Here is an 18,893-nt window from a genome sequence, read left to right as displayed (position 1 = left end):
AAAAGCTCTATCTATTCCAATACCCCACATAATTTTATAAACTTCCACAAAGTCGCCCCTCAGCCTCCTACATTTCAGTGAGTATAAACCCAGCCTATCCAGTCTCTCCTAATAGGTAAAGCCCTCCGTTCCAGGCAACATCCTGGTGAGTCTATTTTGCATCCTTCCTAATGCTACCACATCCTTTCTGTAATGTTGTGACGAGAACTATACACAATATTCCAAGTGAGGCCTGACCAATGTTTTATTTGTGTGATGAGAAAAGGCTACACAGACTAGGCTTATATCTAGTTACGGGCTAGTTTAGAAGAATGAGAGGGCACTTGTTTGAAACATATAAGACCCTGAGGACTCTTGGTAAAATGGCAGCAGTTACCAGGATGCCTGAGACACATCAAAGGGATCACTGGGATCACCTGGCTTTATTGCTATTGGTTGCACATCTTGCGCCAACATTGTGTATGTTTTGTCCCATCAAATATAGGTTAAAAAATGGTTGAATCTTTTTTTAACTGTTTTTCACTGGGTTAAGTTACAGGGGAATTAGTGATGAGAATTATTTAAACCTTTGAACATTCTTACGTTCCTGAACTTTGAAAGACAGAGTATTACTTTGACAGAAAGTATTATTTTTGTAATTGAGCCAATTTATAAAATATTAACACTTGTTGAGGGACTTGTAAACTCTTTTACATGGATAACTCAGCTAATGATTTGCAATTTAAACCATCTGAGGGAATTTCAAAACTGTATAGTCAAAAGTTAAGAACTTGCTAAATAAATGTAACAGTTATTTATGTTTTAATGGTGAGGTAACTTATTTTTACACAGGAACATTTCAATATGGTGTCTTTTGCTTCCTAATAATGTAGACTAAGCATAATTACCAAGCTGTCATAAGTTAAATATTTCCATATATTGGGAATAACTGTTATATAAGACAGTGAGCATAGATGTCAAAATTGTACTTAATGCTTCCTAACTGTAGTATTTTCGTTTGGTAAACAACTTTGGCTCTGAATTTGCAAATAACAACAAAGATTTACCTCTTGCTGTTTCGATTTTGTGGACTTTGCTCTGATCATGCCTGATACAGTGATTTCCATATTGTGGCCCTCCTTTTGCTGAAACCTGAAATAGGGATTTCTATAGATTGGACTTCAATTTGCAATGCCTAAACGAGGGATTTGCATAGAGTGGCCATCGCTTTACTGATGTCTGCAGCTGTCAGCTATCTGTTAGCAGCTGTGATATCATCAAGCTTGCTGAGCAGACAATCACAATAATGAGTTCTCACAGCCAGCCTAACAGGAAGCCATTTTTAATCATTTTATAAACATGATACCAACTACTTAATAAAGATTGAAATATATACATATAATTAAAGAAGTAGCTGAAATACCATGAAGTGCTTAAACATAAAATCCCTCATTTTGTATGATTCTTCGAAGGAAATTATAATCCATATCCATAAGACTAGTTTTTAAGGGGCAGGTGGTTTATTAAGCAGTTATTATGGCTTATGCCTCACATAATTAAGCAAAAGGTTTTTGGGATATTTTATGGTGGAGCTACTTCTGTAACTACATGAAATTCATTTCAGTTCAACCAATTTCTCTTGATTTTGTTGGAGGAAGCTGAAGACACACGCCTGTGAAGGTGAGCTGGATGACTGACAGCAAATTTGGGATTTTAACATTAAACTATGCATGTGTGGAAATCCTTAAGTTGCTGTCAGTTTTGTGGTGTGTTGAACACCGGTACTTTGGCTTTCATTCCGACCACAAAATCGCAGTCTTTGTTTTCATTCTTTCTGAACTGAAGACTTTGTCTAAACTAATTCTAACTGTGATTATCACCAGTCATGCACATCTTCTCATTCATTATCAGTTAATTAAACAATCTTGGTGATATTCACACAGATGCATTGTACAGTGAAATAGAAAGAAAGGAGACTTCCAGGGCTATCAAGTCTGAATATCAATTGTATGCTATGGTTGCAAATCTCATTAAAAAATTACACTATCTCCTTATGAAAAACACTTTAAAAAATGAAATGAAACATAATGGCATTTCACGTTGGATTACGTTAGTGGTGTTTTTAGAACACACAGTTCCTTTCAGCGGCAGGACTTTACATGCACATTTTCTATTCAGTAACTATCAAGAAGATAATTTTTTTTCCATTTAAAAAAAAAGCAAATGTGCTGATTTGATTTTATTCTCTTCCCTGCCCCACATGTTGAATCTGAGAGTAATACCTTGAGAATGAAGGAGCAGAAGTATTAATCCTGATCCATTCTTGATGCATTTTTGCTTGCCGTCAGTTTTGTCATGTGTTGAACAGTCAACTAAACAGATCTCATTCATCTGCAGTCTCTATTGTGTGACGAAAGGCCAATCCAGGAGTGCAACTAAACACATCACACTTGTGGCTTAGTATGTGTGCGAACAATACAAACCTTAAACTAATTCCTTTTTCTTTGATAACTCCCTGTCAGTGATGCATGAAAATATGGGATTGTAGTTTTTAGCTTGAGCATCATATTCCTTGTAGCTATTTCCCATGTGCTGTAGTCTATGCTGCAAGCCTTTGAATTACTTCCAATTGTGTCCTTGAATCACTGTTCTTGTATAGTTGTTGAAATAGAATCTTTGGAATGCATGAACCCTGCTTACATTTGTTATGGTCATTCCAACAAAGCTGTGCTGAAATAAGCATCGCTTTGATACATAAGATGTTACTCATTTCAAGAGCAGCAATGTGTGCAGTTCTGTCCGGCTAAACTAAAAGTGCTGTTTTTCAAAGAGATCAAAGATTTATACTGTCACGCTTCAAAATATGTGGCAATAGTTAGTCCAAATCTCACAGCCACTCAACAGTATAGCTGGAACCAATGCATGTCCGTAGACTGTGCTACAGTCTTGGTCTCCAGAACTATTCCACACTCAATCCATGGTCACTTTGTCAAATAACACAGGCTTTGCAAAAGCGAGCATTAATATCACTGTCAGTGTTGACATTAAAATGCAGGATGCTTCCTGGATACAAAACATGTTTACTGCTTGAAGTTCATGGTCATTAACCTAACAGTAGGCAGAACATAGACCTCTAGTTGATGTGATTACATCATTACTTCAGTTTACTTCAGGCGATGGTCAACTCATGCCATCATGCACTCCATCAAAGACGTCCACTAGAATTTGTACATCTACAGGTCTGTGCCCTAATCAGCATTTTCAGATAGTAACAGTCAGCTCTTTAGTTTTGGTTTTCAGGTATAAAGGGCCAAACGTATTACTATTTGCATGGAACTCAATTAGAGTACCCATGATTCAATTTGGAAAAATAGCTGAAATGATTACTGAGCACACATTCTTGGTTCCACTATTTACATCAAAAGTTGTAGGACCATCTCCAGCATGCATGACTTTTTAGATCTTTTAGGAAAATGAGAACAAGATGTGCATAAATTTGTCTTGAGGACAAAGCGCAAGCATTTTTGATGACAAGAACATCACCTTGATCTCCACGTTGTTTTTGTTTGGATATTCAGCTTAGCCACAATCTTTACGAAACACAAAAAAGGAAAATTCGTAATAATGGCCCAAGTATTTCAGGATCAGGGTATTTTGTGGCATGACTCATGAGGGAAATTGCCAACTAATTATTTTGCTTGTAAACTGCAAGCAATGTGAGGTAATACTGGCACAAAAGTGTGAGAGTTTCTCAGTGGTTTTGTAGGTGGGGATTGTTTTGATCCACCCATATGAACTAATTTAGCCACAAAGTACCTTGATGCTAAACACTGCCTTGTAAGCTTGGACCTGTGGGTTTCTTTTATATCCAGATACTCACAGTAAATGTGAGACAGTTGTGCATCCTGGTGGCAGGGGCAGGCAGTGAGCCAAATTCAGCAAAATTCAGGGCTGCATGGTTAGTTTAACAGGAAAATCCAGCGAAGGGTGGATGACAATGAACTGTTGTTAAATGTAGAGCTTTGCAAAATATCTACCAACATAATTTGCAGTTGTCTTCCTCATGGGGAATGATTTACATATTAATAACAAGTGCTCGCACAAAATTTGTGACGTGTTTCTATTAGGTTTGTGTTCAGTAAGAATTAGTATAAGAGTCTATTAGTGTAAGAGGAGCAGTGTAAATTTATTACTATCAGCAAGTCCTAAAGCTAGATATTTTGTGGGGGAAGGGGGTGTATTAAGAACAGTCTTGCACCACTAATTTTACATGAGCTTTAATGCTCTGGAAATTTTCTACTGCGGCTATAGTAGTTGCAACAAGAATTTTCACTGGTTTGAGGGATTGCTGGCCTGTAAAAATTTACCAGTTCACAGAGGACTTGAATGTTTCAGTTTTAACTGATAACCTAGAAAAAAACAAGAAAATATATACTTTTTTACACAGATAAAACAATATACATTTGAGAATGTCAATTATGCATTTTACTTTAACAATACAGCTTTCCAAATGCAAATATTATCTATAGACTCCTGACAACAACAGTTGTGTGCAGATATGTAATAGAATATACTCGTTAGAGAAATAATTAACCTGGGGGAAGGGGTTGTTGATGCTGAGGAGGGAAACACTGGGAGCATTACCAATTTAAGTGCAATTTATTGCAGAAACTATAAGTTAAAATCTCTGCTGTCTTTTAGTAACCAACAATATCAGAATTTGCCAAAGATAAATGAGAAAACACTGTTAAACTTTGAAATATTCAGTGTAATGTATGGAATAACTTGTTTTTCTCTTTTAGCAATATTTCAAATTTTCCAAAGCAAGCTCTTCAATTGTTCATTATAAATGACTTTAATAGAATCATGGATTGATTAAACATATGATTGTTTGGCCACTTCACCATCTTTCTACCAGGGCAACTCACTATTTCTGTCCACTGCCCTTTATTTGTAGTTCTGCAAACTTTTCTTCACTGTATATTTATCCAATTCTCTCTTAAAGGCCACAATGTAACCTGCCTCCAACACATCCACAGGCAGTGTGTTCCACATTCTAATTACACTGCCTAAAATAGTTTTTTCACATCGCTCTTAATTTTCTTTCCCTTTTATTTTGTACCGTCACCTCTACTCCTTGATTCCACCAACAAAAGAAACAGCCTCCCACTATTCACTCTGTGCAGACCACTCATAATTTGATATACTTCAATCATATCACTCCACAGTCTCCACTTCTTCAAACATTCCCAGGCTATCTATTCTTGTAATTGTAATTCCTCATCTCAGAAGACATTCTTGTAAATGCTTTCTGGAACCTCTGTATGCTGTCACTTCATTCCTATAATGAGGTGACCAAAATCAAAACAATAGTTCACCTGTTATTGGGCCAGTGTTTTATAAAGGTTCAGCATGAGCTTCCTGCTTGTATACCCAATGTCTCTGTTGATAAAGCTCAAATCAGGCATACACAATTAAACATTTTCTCCACCTGCATTGTCATTTATTGATTTGTGCACACATACCTTTACTGCATTATTTGTCAAACAATTGCACTGCTCATCTAAAAAACATTAAAATGCTGGAGTCGTGTAACATGTTGGTATCTGAAAGAGGAAAATGTAAGGGAACATTTCAGGTGGAAACCTTGAATAGAAGTGATGCAAATTGATGGGAGAGTTTCTTCATAGAACTAGTCAAAACAAAGAAGGAAAAGGCAGAATAATTATTGGAACTGAAAGTTCATTGATTTTCTTTTTATCTTTGCAAGGTACCTCTTCCCTATATTCTTAAATAAGCAAAGTTTGAAATTAAAAATTGGAGTTTATAAATAAAACATTTCAAGTCTGCTTAACTTGCATCTTCATTGAGCTGACAAAATTGCTAAATTGCCTTGTCTTAATGTTTTGATCCATGTTAATTTAGCAATTTAAAATTATACTTCAAAATTTTACTTACAGTTCTCAAATTAATAAGTGTATTTGATAAGTATGCATAAGTGCTGTTTTGTAGATTGAGATCGGACACCTTTGCAAATTTAAACAGGACAGCTGGGAAACAAAATATATTTTTATTGTTATTAATCAAAACTATTGAACTACAGTGTGCAATTTATTAATAGAGAAAATGTTCAAACTTATTACATTTTACATGACTTATTTAGCAGTTTACAGACAGTGAATGCACACATCAAAAATATGAAATTCCCTGTATTTATGTAAAACATATTTATATTTCAGTGAGTAATTACTTGCTAAAACCGCTTGGTGTTAAAGGCTCCCCTTGAAGCACCAGGGCCATTAACAGCCAAATGGCTGATCATATTCCAGATCTTAGTATTAGAATTGCTGTGTTAATGTACTTTTTGTTTATTGCTTTACACTTTGCAATTATCTTGCAAAGACATGCTATTGATATTAAAACCAAAAACGTGCTTGATAATAAGGAAGAAAGAGGTGGGCACAGAAGTAGCTGATGGCATTCAATCTGGAGAAGTGTGAGGTAATACATTTGGGGGTGGTGGCAGGGAAGTACATGACAAGTAGTTGGATGCCAGCAACTGAAGAGGAAAAGAGCGATGTCCTGAGGAACAGTACAGATTGAAAAGCAAATGGATTACTTGCCTTTATTAGCAATGTCATATATGCATGCCCTGCTGGAATAATATGAAACATTAGCAAGACCACAGCTGAAAAACATCTGGTCACCACACTACAGAAGAATGTGACAGCAGCAATGAGAGTGGGGAAGGGATTTATGAGGCTGTTGCCAGAGCAGGTGATTTATAGATACGAGTAGAGAGAATCTATTGTGAGCTTGTTTCCATTGGGATCTAAGGAGACTGAGTAGAAATTTAATTGAAACACATGTAATTATGAGAAACATTGGAAGAGTACACAGAAAGAAACATTTCTCTCAACAGAGGGATCTGTAGAGAAGAACTATAGATTTTAGTTATTTGATAGAAGGATTTGAGGGAAGTTGAAGAAAAATTTAGTGGTGGAGGTGTAGAACTCACTGTCTTATTTGCTGAGGGTTTCCATCATTTTCTGTTTCTATGACATTTAAGTTGTATCTGGATGAGCATTTGAAGAGCTGCAACCTGAAGGGTGGTGGACCAGGAGTTGGGAAGTGGGATTTTTGGGTGTGATGAGCTGAGTGGACTCCTCCTGTGGCACAAGTTCCTTTGATTTTATGGCAGCTCCTCTGATTCCCACACAGGAAAAGGTACCCTGTGTGAATTTCCCGTTTTGTACAATGTATACTCATACCTCTTGTTAAGCAGACGTTTGTCCTGTGCCCTTTCCCTCCTTCCCCTCAATATTGATGGAGGAATGGGTAGGGGATATGGTGAAGGTGATGCAGGAGGCATAAATTGGAGAGAAAAGAACATCAAGTGCAACAGTTGTGACTCGCAGGAAGCCATGATGTCTACTCATCTCATTGTGCTTTTTACCTCATACCAGCTAAGGTGTACAATTATTTTTCTGACATACCTGTCTATTTTACATGCAAAAATATACAGTAGAGATTCACAGGTTCAACCACTTACTCTGGATTCTTTTGGTTTTCAGATTGCTTAAAATAACCTGTGGAGTCAATTTTTGGTCAGTTTTAACTTTTCAAAAAGTTCCTCTAAATTGTAAGATGGCAACCAAATGAAAAGCAAAAGGATAAGATGATTGAAACATTTGATAGTGTTTTAGAGAATTAAAATCTGGAAATGATCCAATAAAATTATTGGTATTGGTATTGTCACTTGTACCGAGGTACAGTGAAAAGCTTGTCTTACAAACCGATCGTACAGGTCAATTCATTACACAGTGCAGTTACATTGAGTTAGTACAGAGTGCATTGAAGTAGTACAGGTAAAAACAATAACAGTACAGAGTAAAGTGTCACAGCTACAGAGGAAATGCAGTGCAATAAGGTGCAAGATCACAACAAGATAGATAGTGAGGTCATAGTCCATCTCATTGTATAAGGGAACCGTTCAATAGTCTTATCACAGTGGGGTAGAAGCTGTCCTAAAGTCTGGTGGTACATGCCCTCAGGCTCCTGTATCTTCTACCCGATGGAAGAGGAGAGAAGAGAGTATGTCCCGGGTGAGTGGGGTCTTTGATTTTGCTGGCTGTTTCACCAAGACAACGAGAGGTAAAGACAGAGTCCAAGGAGGGGATGCTGGTGTCCGTCATGCGCTGGGCTGTGTCCACAACTCTCTGCAGCTTCTTGCGGTCCTGGGCAGAGCAGTTGCTGTACCAAGCCATGATACATCCAGATGTGTCTTTCTATGGTGCATCGGTAAAAGTTGGTGAGAGTCAAAGGGGAACAAACCAAATTTCTTTAGCCTCCTGAGGAAGTAGAGGTGCTGGTGAGCTTTCTTGGCCGTGGCATCTATGTGATTTGACCAGGACAGGCTGTTGGTGATGTTCACTCCCAGGAACTTGAAGCTCTCAACCCTCTCGACCTCAGCACCATTGGCGTAGACAGGTGCATGTACACCGCCCCCTTTCCTGAAGTGAATGACCAGCTCTTTTGTTTTGTTGACATTGAGGGAGAGGTTGTTGTCATGACACCATTCCACTAAGCTCTCTATCTCCTTCCTGTACTCTGACTCATCGCTGTTTGAGATACGGCCTACAACGGTGGTATCATCTGCAAACCTGCAGATGGAGTTAGAGGAGAATCTTGCCACACAGTCATGAGTGTATAAGGAGTAGAGTAGAGGGCTGAGGACGCAGCCTTGTGGGGCACCAGTGTTGAGAATAATCGTGCTGGAGGTATTGCTGCCTATCCTCACTGATTGCAGTCTGTTTGTTAGAAAGTCAAGGATCCAATTACAGAGGGAGGTGTTGAGTCCTAGGTCTCAGAGTTTGGTGACAAGCTTGCTTGGAGTTATTGTATTGAAGGCAGAGCTGTAGTCAATAAACAATAGTCTAACGTATGTGTCTTTACTGTCCAGATGCTCCAGAGCTGAGTGTAGGGCCAGGGAGATGGCATCCGCTGTAGACCTGTTTCGACGATAGGCGAATTGCAATGGGTCCAGGTTGTCTGGTAGGCTGGAGTTGATGAGTGCCATGACCAACCCCTCAAAGCACTTAATGCTGCTGGATGTCAGAGCCACTGGTCGGTAGTTATTGAGGCATGTTACCTTGCTTTTCTTTGGTACTGGGATGATAGTGGTCTTCTTAAAACAGGAGGGAACCTGAGATTGAAGCAGGGAGAGGTTGAATATGTTCGCAAATACTTCTGCCAGCTGATCAGCACAAGATCTGAGCACGCGGCCTGGGACACCATCTGGGCCAGGTGCCTTCCTCGTGTTCACTCTCCAGAAGACCGATCTTATGTCCTCCACTGTGATCACAGGTTCAGCTGCGTTGGTGGCTGTCAGGGTGGATGGTGACAATCCACTTCCCTATTGTTCAAAACGCGCATAGAATGCGTTAAGTTCATCAGGAAAGGATGAGCTGTTGTTAGCGATGCAGCCTGACTTCGTCTTGTAGCCTGTTATGGCATGTAAGCCCTGATAGCTTTCCGAAGGTCATACTGTAGCGATGAGCTACGCACTGAGCTAGAAATAATGATACGCAGTCGGTAGGTTGCACTCAAGACTGGTTTATTCAGAACTTTGCTGCGCTGGCTTTAAGCAGTTAAGTTCCCACCCTCTCCGGGCGGCAATGACGTCAGAGGTGCGTCACAAAAACCTCTTCCCACGCGCGGGCTTTCTACCCTCGCTGGTGAAGAAGAAGGCCCAGCGCCATTTTGGGGCTGGCCCCTCTGCCGACGTGCGTGCCGTTTTCCGAAAGTGGGTCGCCACAATACCTCGATTTCTTGTACAGGTCAGGATCACCAGATTTGTGTGCAGCAGTCCTCTCCTACAGTAAGGAGTGGATCTCCCGGTTCATCCATGGTTTCCCGTTTGGGAACACCCATATTGTCTTCTTTGGTACACAGTCCTCTACACACCTGCTGATAAAGTCTGTGATGGTGGTGACATACTCATCAAGGCTGGCAGCTGAGTCTTTGAACATGGACCAGTCCACTGTCTCAAAGCAGTCACGTAGGAGCTCATCTGCTTCCTCAGACCAGCACTGCACGACTCTCCGTACCAGATCCTCCTGTTTCAGTTTCTGTTTGTATGCAGGGATTAATTTTAAAAACAGAGTGGAAATAAGAATGTTAGAGGAAAAGTGATTTGAGTGAATAGAATCAATGTGTTCCAAATTTAATTTGAACAGATTTAAAATTTCTATTTTGTTAGTTCAGGGCTATGAAACTAATAAAGCTTTTTTTTAACAATTGAATGGCTTTAATGGGGAAAAGTTAGCACTTGCTTCTCTGTCATAGAACATGACTAAAAACTTGCAAATAATGTGGCAACTTAAGGTTCTATCATGAAACACCATAAGATAAATCATATTGTACAATAAATATGTGTTAAGACTGTTGGTTGCATGGATACCTGTCCATGCTACATACATCTTTGTATATCACACTTTTCAGTTCAACTTGTAGAATTTGCACTGAAATTGGAACATTTTAAAGCATCAAGAGGTGAATAAATACAATTATTGCTGTTTGGGAATAGGCATCAGAAACTGTCAATCTTTTACTCAAAACAAATGTGACATTAAATCAGATATTGATGCAAGAAAATGTATTTTCTTTAATTGATTCTGAGATTCTTCACTTTTAACGTTGACCGTAAGAAGCATGCCACGTTATTTAAGTGGGAAATTTGAAGAATTGGAGAATCTTGCATGGAACGTCTTATTCAGTAGGAAATATAATAGCATACAGATTGTCATTTGTTCCTCATACCACGATAATGTATTTGCTCTTAGCTGATCTAGAAGCTATGTTTTCCAATACAAGATCTCTTCATAAATTGCATTATGGGAAGTCCTTAACAGGTGTAAACTCAAATAGTTTATAAAGATAGTCAATATCAAACTTTAATTCTAGATTCTCTGAAGTTGTCTTCAATTTTCTTGTGTGCTTCAATCTTTTGCCGATAATAATGTGACATTAAAGTAGAAATTGATGAAAGAAATGCATTTTTCTTCACTTTTAAGATTACTGACTTCATTGATTGATGCTTAGCTGAATGTTTAAATTGCATCGCCTTATTTTCAGTCAGAAGAAAATCAAGCATTCAGTGCTTTTTACACTCTATAGTGTTATGTTGTTAAAGACATTGAACATCTTATGTCCAATTCTCAACTGGAGATGTGCATTTTAGTTTAGGAGATGGTCTTCCCCATTAATTTTTTTAAGTTGTCCTTCTTCTGCCATATATTACAGAAATCAGAAATATGTCTTTTTTATTATTTAAGTGTTCTTCATCATTTTATCCTGTTCAAATCAAATAGTTTACAGTTGATACTTCTGTAAATATATGCCAGTCAATTTTCATGAACGTGTGTGAAGATGAAAATGTGTAATATTTTGAATGTAATTAGAACCTTAGAACCATAGAACAGTACAGCACAATACAGGCCCGTCGGCCCACCATGTTGTGCCAACTTTTAAACCACACCTAAGACTATCTAACCCCTTCCTCCCACATATCCCCCTATTTTAAATTCCTCCAAATGCTTATCTAACAATCTCTTGAATTTGACCAACGTACCTGCCTCCACCACTACCCCAGGCAGCACATTCCATGCACTATCCACTCTCTAGGTAAAAAACCTCCCTCTGATATCTCCCTTGAAATTCCCACCCATTACTTTAAAGCCATGCCCTCTTGTATTGAGAATTGGTGCCCTGGGAAAGAGGCGCTGGCTGTCTACTCTTATCTATTCCTCTTAATATTTTGTATACCTCTATCATGTCTCCCGTCATCCACCTTCTCTCCAAAAAGTAAAGCCCTAGCTCCTTTAGTCTCTTCTAATAATGCATACTCTCCAATCCAGGCAGCATCCTGGTAAATCTCCTCTGCACCCTTTCCAATGCTTCCACATCCTTCCTATAATGAGGTGACCAGAACTGGACACAGTACTCCCAAGTGTGGTCTAACCAGAGTTTTGTAGAGCTGCATCATTACCTTGCGGCTCTTAAATGCGATCCCACGACTAATGACAGCTAATATCCCATAAGCTTTCTTAACTACCCTATCCACCTGTGAGGCAACTTTCAGGGATCTGTGGATATGAATCCCCAGATCCCTCTGCTCCTCCACACTACCCAGAATCCTGCCATTAACCTTATACTCCGCCTTGGAGTTTGTCCTTCCAAAGTGAACCACCTCGCGCTTCTCCGGGTTGATCTCCATCTGCCACTTCTCAGCCCAGCTCTGCATCCTATCAATATCCCTCTGCAATCTTCGACAGTCCTCCACACTATCCACAACACCACCGACCTTTGTGTCGTCCGCAAATTTGTTAACCCACCCTTCTACCCCCTCATCCAAGTCATTAATAAATATTACAAAAAGTAGAGGTCCCAGAACCGATCCTTGTGGGACACTGCTAGTCACAGCCCTCCAATATGAATTCACTCCTTCCACCAGAGCCCTCTGCTTTCTACAGGCAAGCCAATTTTGAATCCACACGGCCAATCTTCCCTGGATCCCATGCCCTCTGACCTTCTGAAGAAGGCTATCATGTGGAACCTTGTCAAACACCTTACTAAAATCCACGTAGACCACATCTACTGCACTATTAGGCTTGTGAGACATGATTTTCCCTTCACAAAGCCATGCTGGCTGTCCCTAATCAGTCCATGATTCTCCAAATGCTCATAGATCCTATCCCTAAGAATCCTTTCCAACAGCTTGCCCACCACAGACATAAGGCTCACTGGTCTGTAATTCCCTGGACTATCCCTACTACCTTTGTTGTATCTATTTTAATTTTAAAATTGTTTAATCTATTTTTATGCCAGTCCAAGAACAAGGATATTTGGGCATCTATGTAAAGAAATAGATGAATGACAGATTAACATAAATAGGTCTATAACTGATGAAACATTGTCATGAAGTGCCATTGAGCTGCCAGTATTGAAGAAAAATGAACAGTAACATTTCAAGACTTCCTACGACATTTGAGGAGACAGAATAGTCTATTCACAACTTGTCTACTTTCCAAATCGAATGAAGAATATCTGGAGATGAATTTCTAATCACGATAGGGAGTCAAAGGAAATGGAAGAAAATGTTTTATACAGTTTGTACAGAAGGGAGTGTTGGCATCCAAGTATTTGGTACCAGTTGCATTTTTTTTCCTGATAGGCATTGGGTTTATTGAAGAAGCTGATTTGTTGTCATCTAAAATTGTTATTTTTCATGAATATGTAGATTGAAGAGAATCTTTGATTTATGTTAAAGTTAGTGAAGCAGCAGCTAACTTGGAAGAATATATTGGACTGTGTTTCGTTTCAAATTTGCACATCCTATTTGTCTAACATTATGATCTGGCATAACATTAAGTAGTATTGCTCTTAAGCAACAATTACTATCCTTGGTTTGGGGATGTATAGAATGAAATATTCATAATAAGTAATGCAGCTTATAATGCTAAACTTAGATAATTTTCTTTTTTTACTCCTGCAGAGGGTAATGAAACAGGAGTGATGGATAGCCTGCTGGAGGCCTTGCAGTCAGGTGCTGCTTTCAGGGATCGCAGGAAGCGTACACCGAGAAATCTTGGTAAGTGACAAATGCTGAAGTGATGTATAACAAGAGAAGAAAAGTATGGCACACCATACATGCTTAGTGCTACAGATGTATTTTTAATAAATTTTCAGGATTATTTAAAGAACATCTCTTACCAAAGGAATATATACTCTTTTCAAATATTAATTATGCATCAAAACTTCAGAATAGTACCAAAAAAATTAATGTGCTTTTTCTTCACACAATCAAATATCAGGTGAGCTACTTTGATTCTGATACAGGCTCTATCAAAGTCACTGGCAGGTCAACAGATAAAAACTAAAAAGCACAGCAGTCTCTTTGATATTCAATTCAAGGTAAAGAGGAAGGTTTTAAATACTAAAGAGTTATTCCTGATAGCATTTTTATATTGATCCACAATACTATTACTTTTACATAGAATCATTTAAATGTGGCTCTAGAAAATGTGGATAAAATGTGTACAAATATTTGAGTAGCTATTAATGACTAATCTGACTGGAATGCTAGAATAGGATAGCACAGTTAGTAGAGCTGTTGCTTCATAGCTTGAGTGACTGATTTCAATCCTGGTTTCCTGTGTTGTCTTTATGGAGTTTACAGGTTCTTCCTGTGATATCCTGGGATTCCTCCAGGTGTTCCAGTTTCCTCCACATCCTAAGTTGTTTGATAGGTTAATTGGCCACTTCAAATTACCACCATTGTATAGGTGAGTGGTAGAGTCCGGGGCATGATAATGGGAAATTGGAGAATATAAAGTAGGATTGGTGTAAATGGATGTTTGATGGTTAACATAGACACAGTGGGCTGAAAGGCCTGTTTCTATGCTGGATGGCCCTGTGAGTAAGCTAGTGCAATTATGTCAAAACTGCAAATGAAAGTGTGGTGGTTAAAACCTCCAGTGCATGCATTGCAACTTCTTATAGCAGCTTCAGCAATGAGAAGTGCAGACTTAAACCTGTTTTATAAATGTTTGTGATTAATGATCTAGCAAAATACTTGGGAGAACAAAAACAATTAAAAATGTGCCAGTGAGAATATGAAGAAAACAATTTTGGGGGATACACAATGCTGATCTAATATATTACGATGTGCTTATCTACGGTCATTTTATTAAAAGAAAAGTTTAGTCATTAAAATATGCTTCATTGAGTGAACTTAAAGATTTCCAGTTGCTTAACAGATCATCATGACTAATCTGTTAATTTATTCTCTGGCAGTTTTCACACTGCAAAGGACTCCTTCAATGTAAATGCAGCTGTCGCTTAATTAAAGTCATTTTTTGATAGCTTGCTTCCTGGTTGTTGCAGGTGAACAAGGTCCAGCTAGTCCAACATCCCGGTGGCCCGTTGACAAGGGTAAAGGAAAATAAAATTCAAGTGCTTTTACTTTCCTTCCTTCTATCTCACTTCCCAATTCAGCTTAAAGCTCCTTAAAATGCTCTAGATAGATAATTGGCCGTAACCTTTGTTTTGTGCCCAAGGCAGAAGTCTTGTTGAGGACAATATGATGGTGGCAAGTTTTCCTTTAATGCTAGTTCTGAAGAAATCTATTTCAGATCTCCTAGCACTGCTGTATTAATTTCACACCCAGCTGCTGCTCTAACAGTGCCTTGGCATTAAGCTCAAAATGTCAAGTATTGTACTTAGTCCAAACTTTTCTAATGGATTCTGGCCTTTTTCTTTACTTTGTGGTTGAGAAATATGTCTACAATATTATGTCTTATCAGTATTTTTGCCACAGGAAATAACAGCTTTAAAGATGTGTATGTTATTATTACTTTTAGTTGGTTCATCTCTGGAATGCTGCAATGGAATATTAACAACTTTCAATTTCATTTTTTTGAACCAATTTCCCAGATATCATGATGCATATAGCATCAAGTTGCACCATAGTTCTCCAAGACCTCAGGTGTAATTTTCACAAGCTAATTAAATACATTTGTGCTTCTTGATTAAGTTCCCATATCTAGTTGCAACATAATTAACAGTGTTCCACCCTTGCAGATATTTTGTAAGAACAAAGTATTTTAGTGTTATAAAACAAGCTTTACCTTTTCCAAAAATTCCACTTTTTAATACCTAATTTGAATTGATTGCGCAGGCTGTCTAGAAATCAGCCACAATTCATTGACTTCATATGTGTGGTGTATAAGTACAAGTTCACAGCGATTGATATCCATTGTGGAAGGAACAACTGACCATTGCAAAAGCAATATTGATAGCAGTGAAGAAAGTCTGGTGAACCAGAGTTCCAGGATAATGAAATTATTTTGCAATATATCAAGATTATCTGAAGTTCAGGGAGCAAATGGCAGCATTTGAGCTGCATCTCAATTTACTGAAGTAGTTGCAGTAACCATGGAGATAAGAACAGTAATGAGTTTTTCATGTTATGTTTCCATTTTAATGTTTGATGTGGACAAAGCAAAGCCACTCCCGGTGCAGTCAACCTTGCAAAGAGCTCCTTACAAGTATCTGGGAGCTGGTGTCTAAATTTGCAGAGCTGTCCCTCAAATTGGTGAAGCAACACCTGACATAATCATATCTTGGCTTGATTCCTCCATCGCAATCCCTGGATATGTCCTATGCCCCATTGGCAAGAAGACCAACCAAAGATGGTGGCACAGTAGTATACAAGTGGGATGGTGTAGCTCTAGGAATCCTCAGAAATGACTTTAGGCCCCAGGATGACCCATGACATAAGGTTGAATATTGTCAAGAAAATCTCTTCCTGATTACCACTCAGTGTTTGCCTTTGACTGATAAATCTGCTCTCCTCCACATTGAACAAATCTTGGAAGAAGATCTGCAAGTAACAAGGTTACAGAATCTTTTCCCCCTACATAATTGCCCAGGTATGTCTTGTGTATAAAAACCAAGGCAAATCCAATCCAGCACATTACCACTCAGTCAGTCTACTCTCAATCATAAGCAAAGTGATGGAAGGTGTTATTGACAGTGCTATCAAGCAAAGCTAACTCTCCATTATTTTGCACACTGTGGGCATTTTGGGTTATGTCCGGACCAATCAGCTCCAATTTGGGGAAAGGGTGGAATTGTTCAAATGAGGTGGATATCCATGGATGGAAATGTTGGAGGTAAGAATTTTAGTGAATTGTGGGTGAAATTGCAAGTGTTCACAAATTTGAGTGGATGAGAAGAAATATGACAAACTAGAAACCTCGTATGGAGCAGGATTGTTAAAGAGAAATTGGAAATAAGAGCTAACAATGGCGAGTAGGTTTGAACAGTGATATACACTTGAAAGAGCAGAAACTAATTCAACTGACAATATGCAGAGATGTTGTGCTTGCTCTAGCACTAGCTCTTTGTAGGGGCATTTACTGGGGTGAAGAGTGATTTGAGTTCAATAAAAGACCAAAAGAGGAATGGATAGCATGTCATTTCATACATAGGCCAACAGAACCAGGGAGTAAAGATGCAGCACAAGCAGTGAAGCAGTTGTGAGGTTTGAATATGGCACTGCCAGTTGCCACTTTTTTTACTAAATGCTCTGTTGCTGTCAAGGAGAGATGGTAAAGGCTAAATTTCTTCAGGGGAAAACCTCAAGGATGGGGAGATAGAATTTGAATGTGAGTTTGCTATTAAGTCAGGATGTATGGAGTCTCTGATAGGCTGTCTGGAAAGGTAGCTTTAAACTTAATAGTGCACTTCATTTTCCTATATGTTTTCATGCACAACTCCAATGCTGCTTGTGAGCTGAAGTTATGTGCTACTAGTTTTCATTAATCTTATTTGCAAATTCAGTAAAAATCTCCTTGTCCAATAAATGCTGCTTCCTTATCACGGCTCAGTCACTCCCTCCGCATCATCTCCCAGGCACTCTCACGGCATCATCCCTGCATCTGTTTGGGTGTTCCTTGGTGCCATCCCTTAGTCGACTAGGCACTCCCTCGGTACCATGCTGCCTTAGTTTGGTTGCTCGCTTGCACCATCTGCTCGTCAGCCTAGCCTCACCCTCTGAAACACCAGTTACTGAAGTATTCTTGTTGACAACGTGCCAGATGACGAAGCTTTAACTCTATAATAGTTAATGCAGTCGAATGTTTCTAATGGCACCAGAGTATCTAAAATGGGATAAAAAGTAATTACAGAATAAACTGTTTCCAGAGATAGTTTCCATTAAAGTTGTTGAGACGGGAGTTTACGATAATCAAAAGATAGGGAAGAAGGAACTGCAAGTAGATGTTATTTGTATCTGTATAAACAAACAGAATGAGTGTTGTACCCTTTCAAAAGCAGCATCACAGAAGTAAAAATGCATTATTTTTATTGGTGATGTCATCATCATTAAAGTGCAAACATACCTATGTTCAGAAGAAATAAGGTGTTGAGCTTCTGAGCATCATTTATGTTTATTAAATCAGAAGATTGAAATCTAGTAGCAATATCATTGGCATTTTCAAGTAGACTCCCTTGAAAATACTCATGCTTTCCATTTGAATTTCAAAAGTGAAAAGAGTTTAGTAGTTATTTTAATGATTTGTGCTGAACTTGGAAAGTCCTTTGAAAGACTTTCTTTTCAAATCTGAACTCTGCATGACTTTATACCCTGTTGCCCAAAGGAATACTTAAGTATGTTGTTCTGGGCAGATATAAAATATCAAAATATGATTTGAGGTGTTGTACTGTAATGAAGATGAATATGATCAAGTTTCAACATGTTTTGAAAATCTTCCTTTGGACTGATCAGAGTGGCATTGATTGTACCTTCTTATGCCTCATGTACAGACCTCCTCCCCAATCCCACTTTCGCTGAACCAACGCTGCCTGCAAGCATGAGAAGATATTTGAATGTACGCAAATAGGATCCAGTTTTATCTTCTCATGGCAAATGTTCATTCTACAGTCATGGTTTCTGATTTCCTGTTTTCAATAAACCAGATGTGGGAGGCAATAGCACAGTGGTATTATCACTGGATTAATAATCTCGGTGCCCAGAGCAAAGTCCTCGTGACTGAGTTCAAATCCCACCATGATGGTGATAAATTCAAATTCTGGAATTAAATAGTCTAAGAGTGAACACCTAAACCATAGTTGATTGTGGTAAAGACCTATCTGGTTCACTAATCTGTAGGGGAGGAAATCTGCCACCCTTCCCTGGTCTGGCCTACATTATACTTCAGACCCACAGCAATGTGGTTGACTCTTAACTGCCCTCTGAAATGGCCCAGCAAGCAATTCAGATGTAATAAGCCACTAGAAAGCCACAAAGTAAAAAAAAAAGATGGTTCACCAGGAATCGACCTAGCACT

At 38.6% G+C, this 18,893-nt stretch overlaps 1 protein-coding gene across 1 annotated transcript in view; it reads left to right on the top strand.

Annotated features, from left to right (window-relative positions):
• Positions 1 to 18,893, top strand: part of diaph2 (diaphanous-related formin 2) — a 547,192-nt gene that overhangs the window by 453,062 nt on the left and 75,237 nt on the right. Inside the window, exons 27-28 of the mRNA XM_052020928.1 lie at positions 13,535 to 13,630; positions 14,926 to 14,973. Coding sequence (XP_051876888.1) covers positions 13,535 to 13,630; positions 14,926 to 14,973 — 144 coding nt within the window. The remainder of the gene's footprint in view (positions 1 to 13,534; positions 13,631 to 14,925; positions 14,974 to 18,893) is intronic.

This window comes from Pristis pectinata, chromosome 8 (genome assembly GCF_009764475.1).
Source record: "Pristis pectinata isolate sPriPec2 chromosome 8, sPriPec2.1.pri, whole genome shotgun sequence".
Lineage (NCBI taxonomy): Eukaryota > Metazoa > Chordata > Chondrichthyes > Rhinopristiformes > Pristidae > Pristis > Pristis pectinata.
This window is presented reverse-complemented; position numbering and strand designations above follow the sequence as displayed.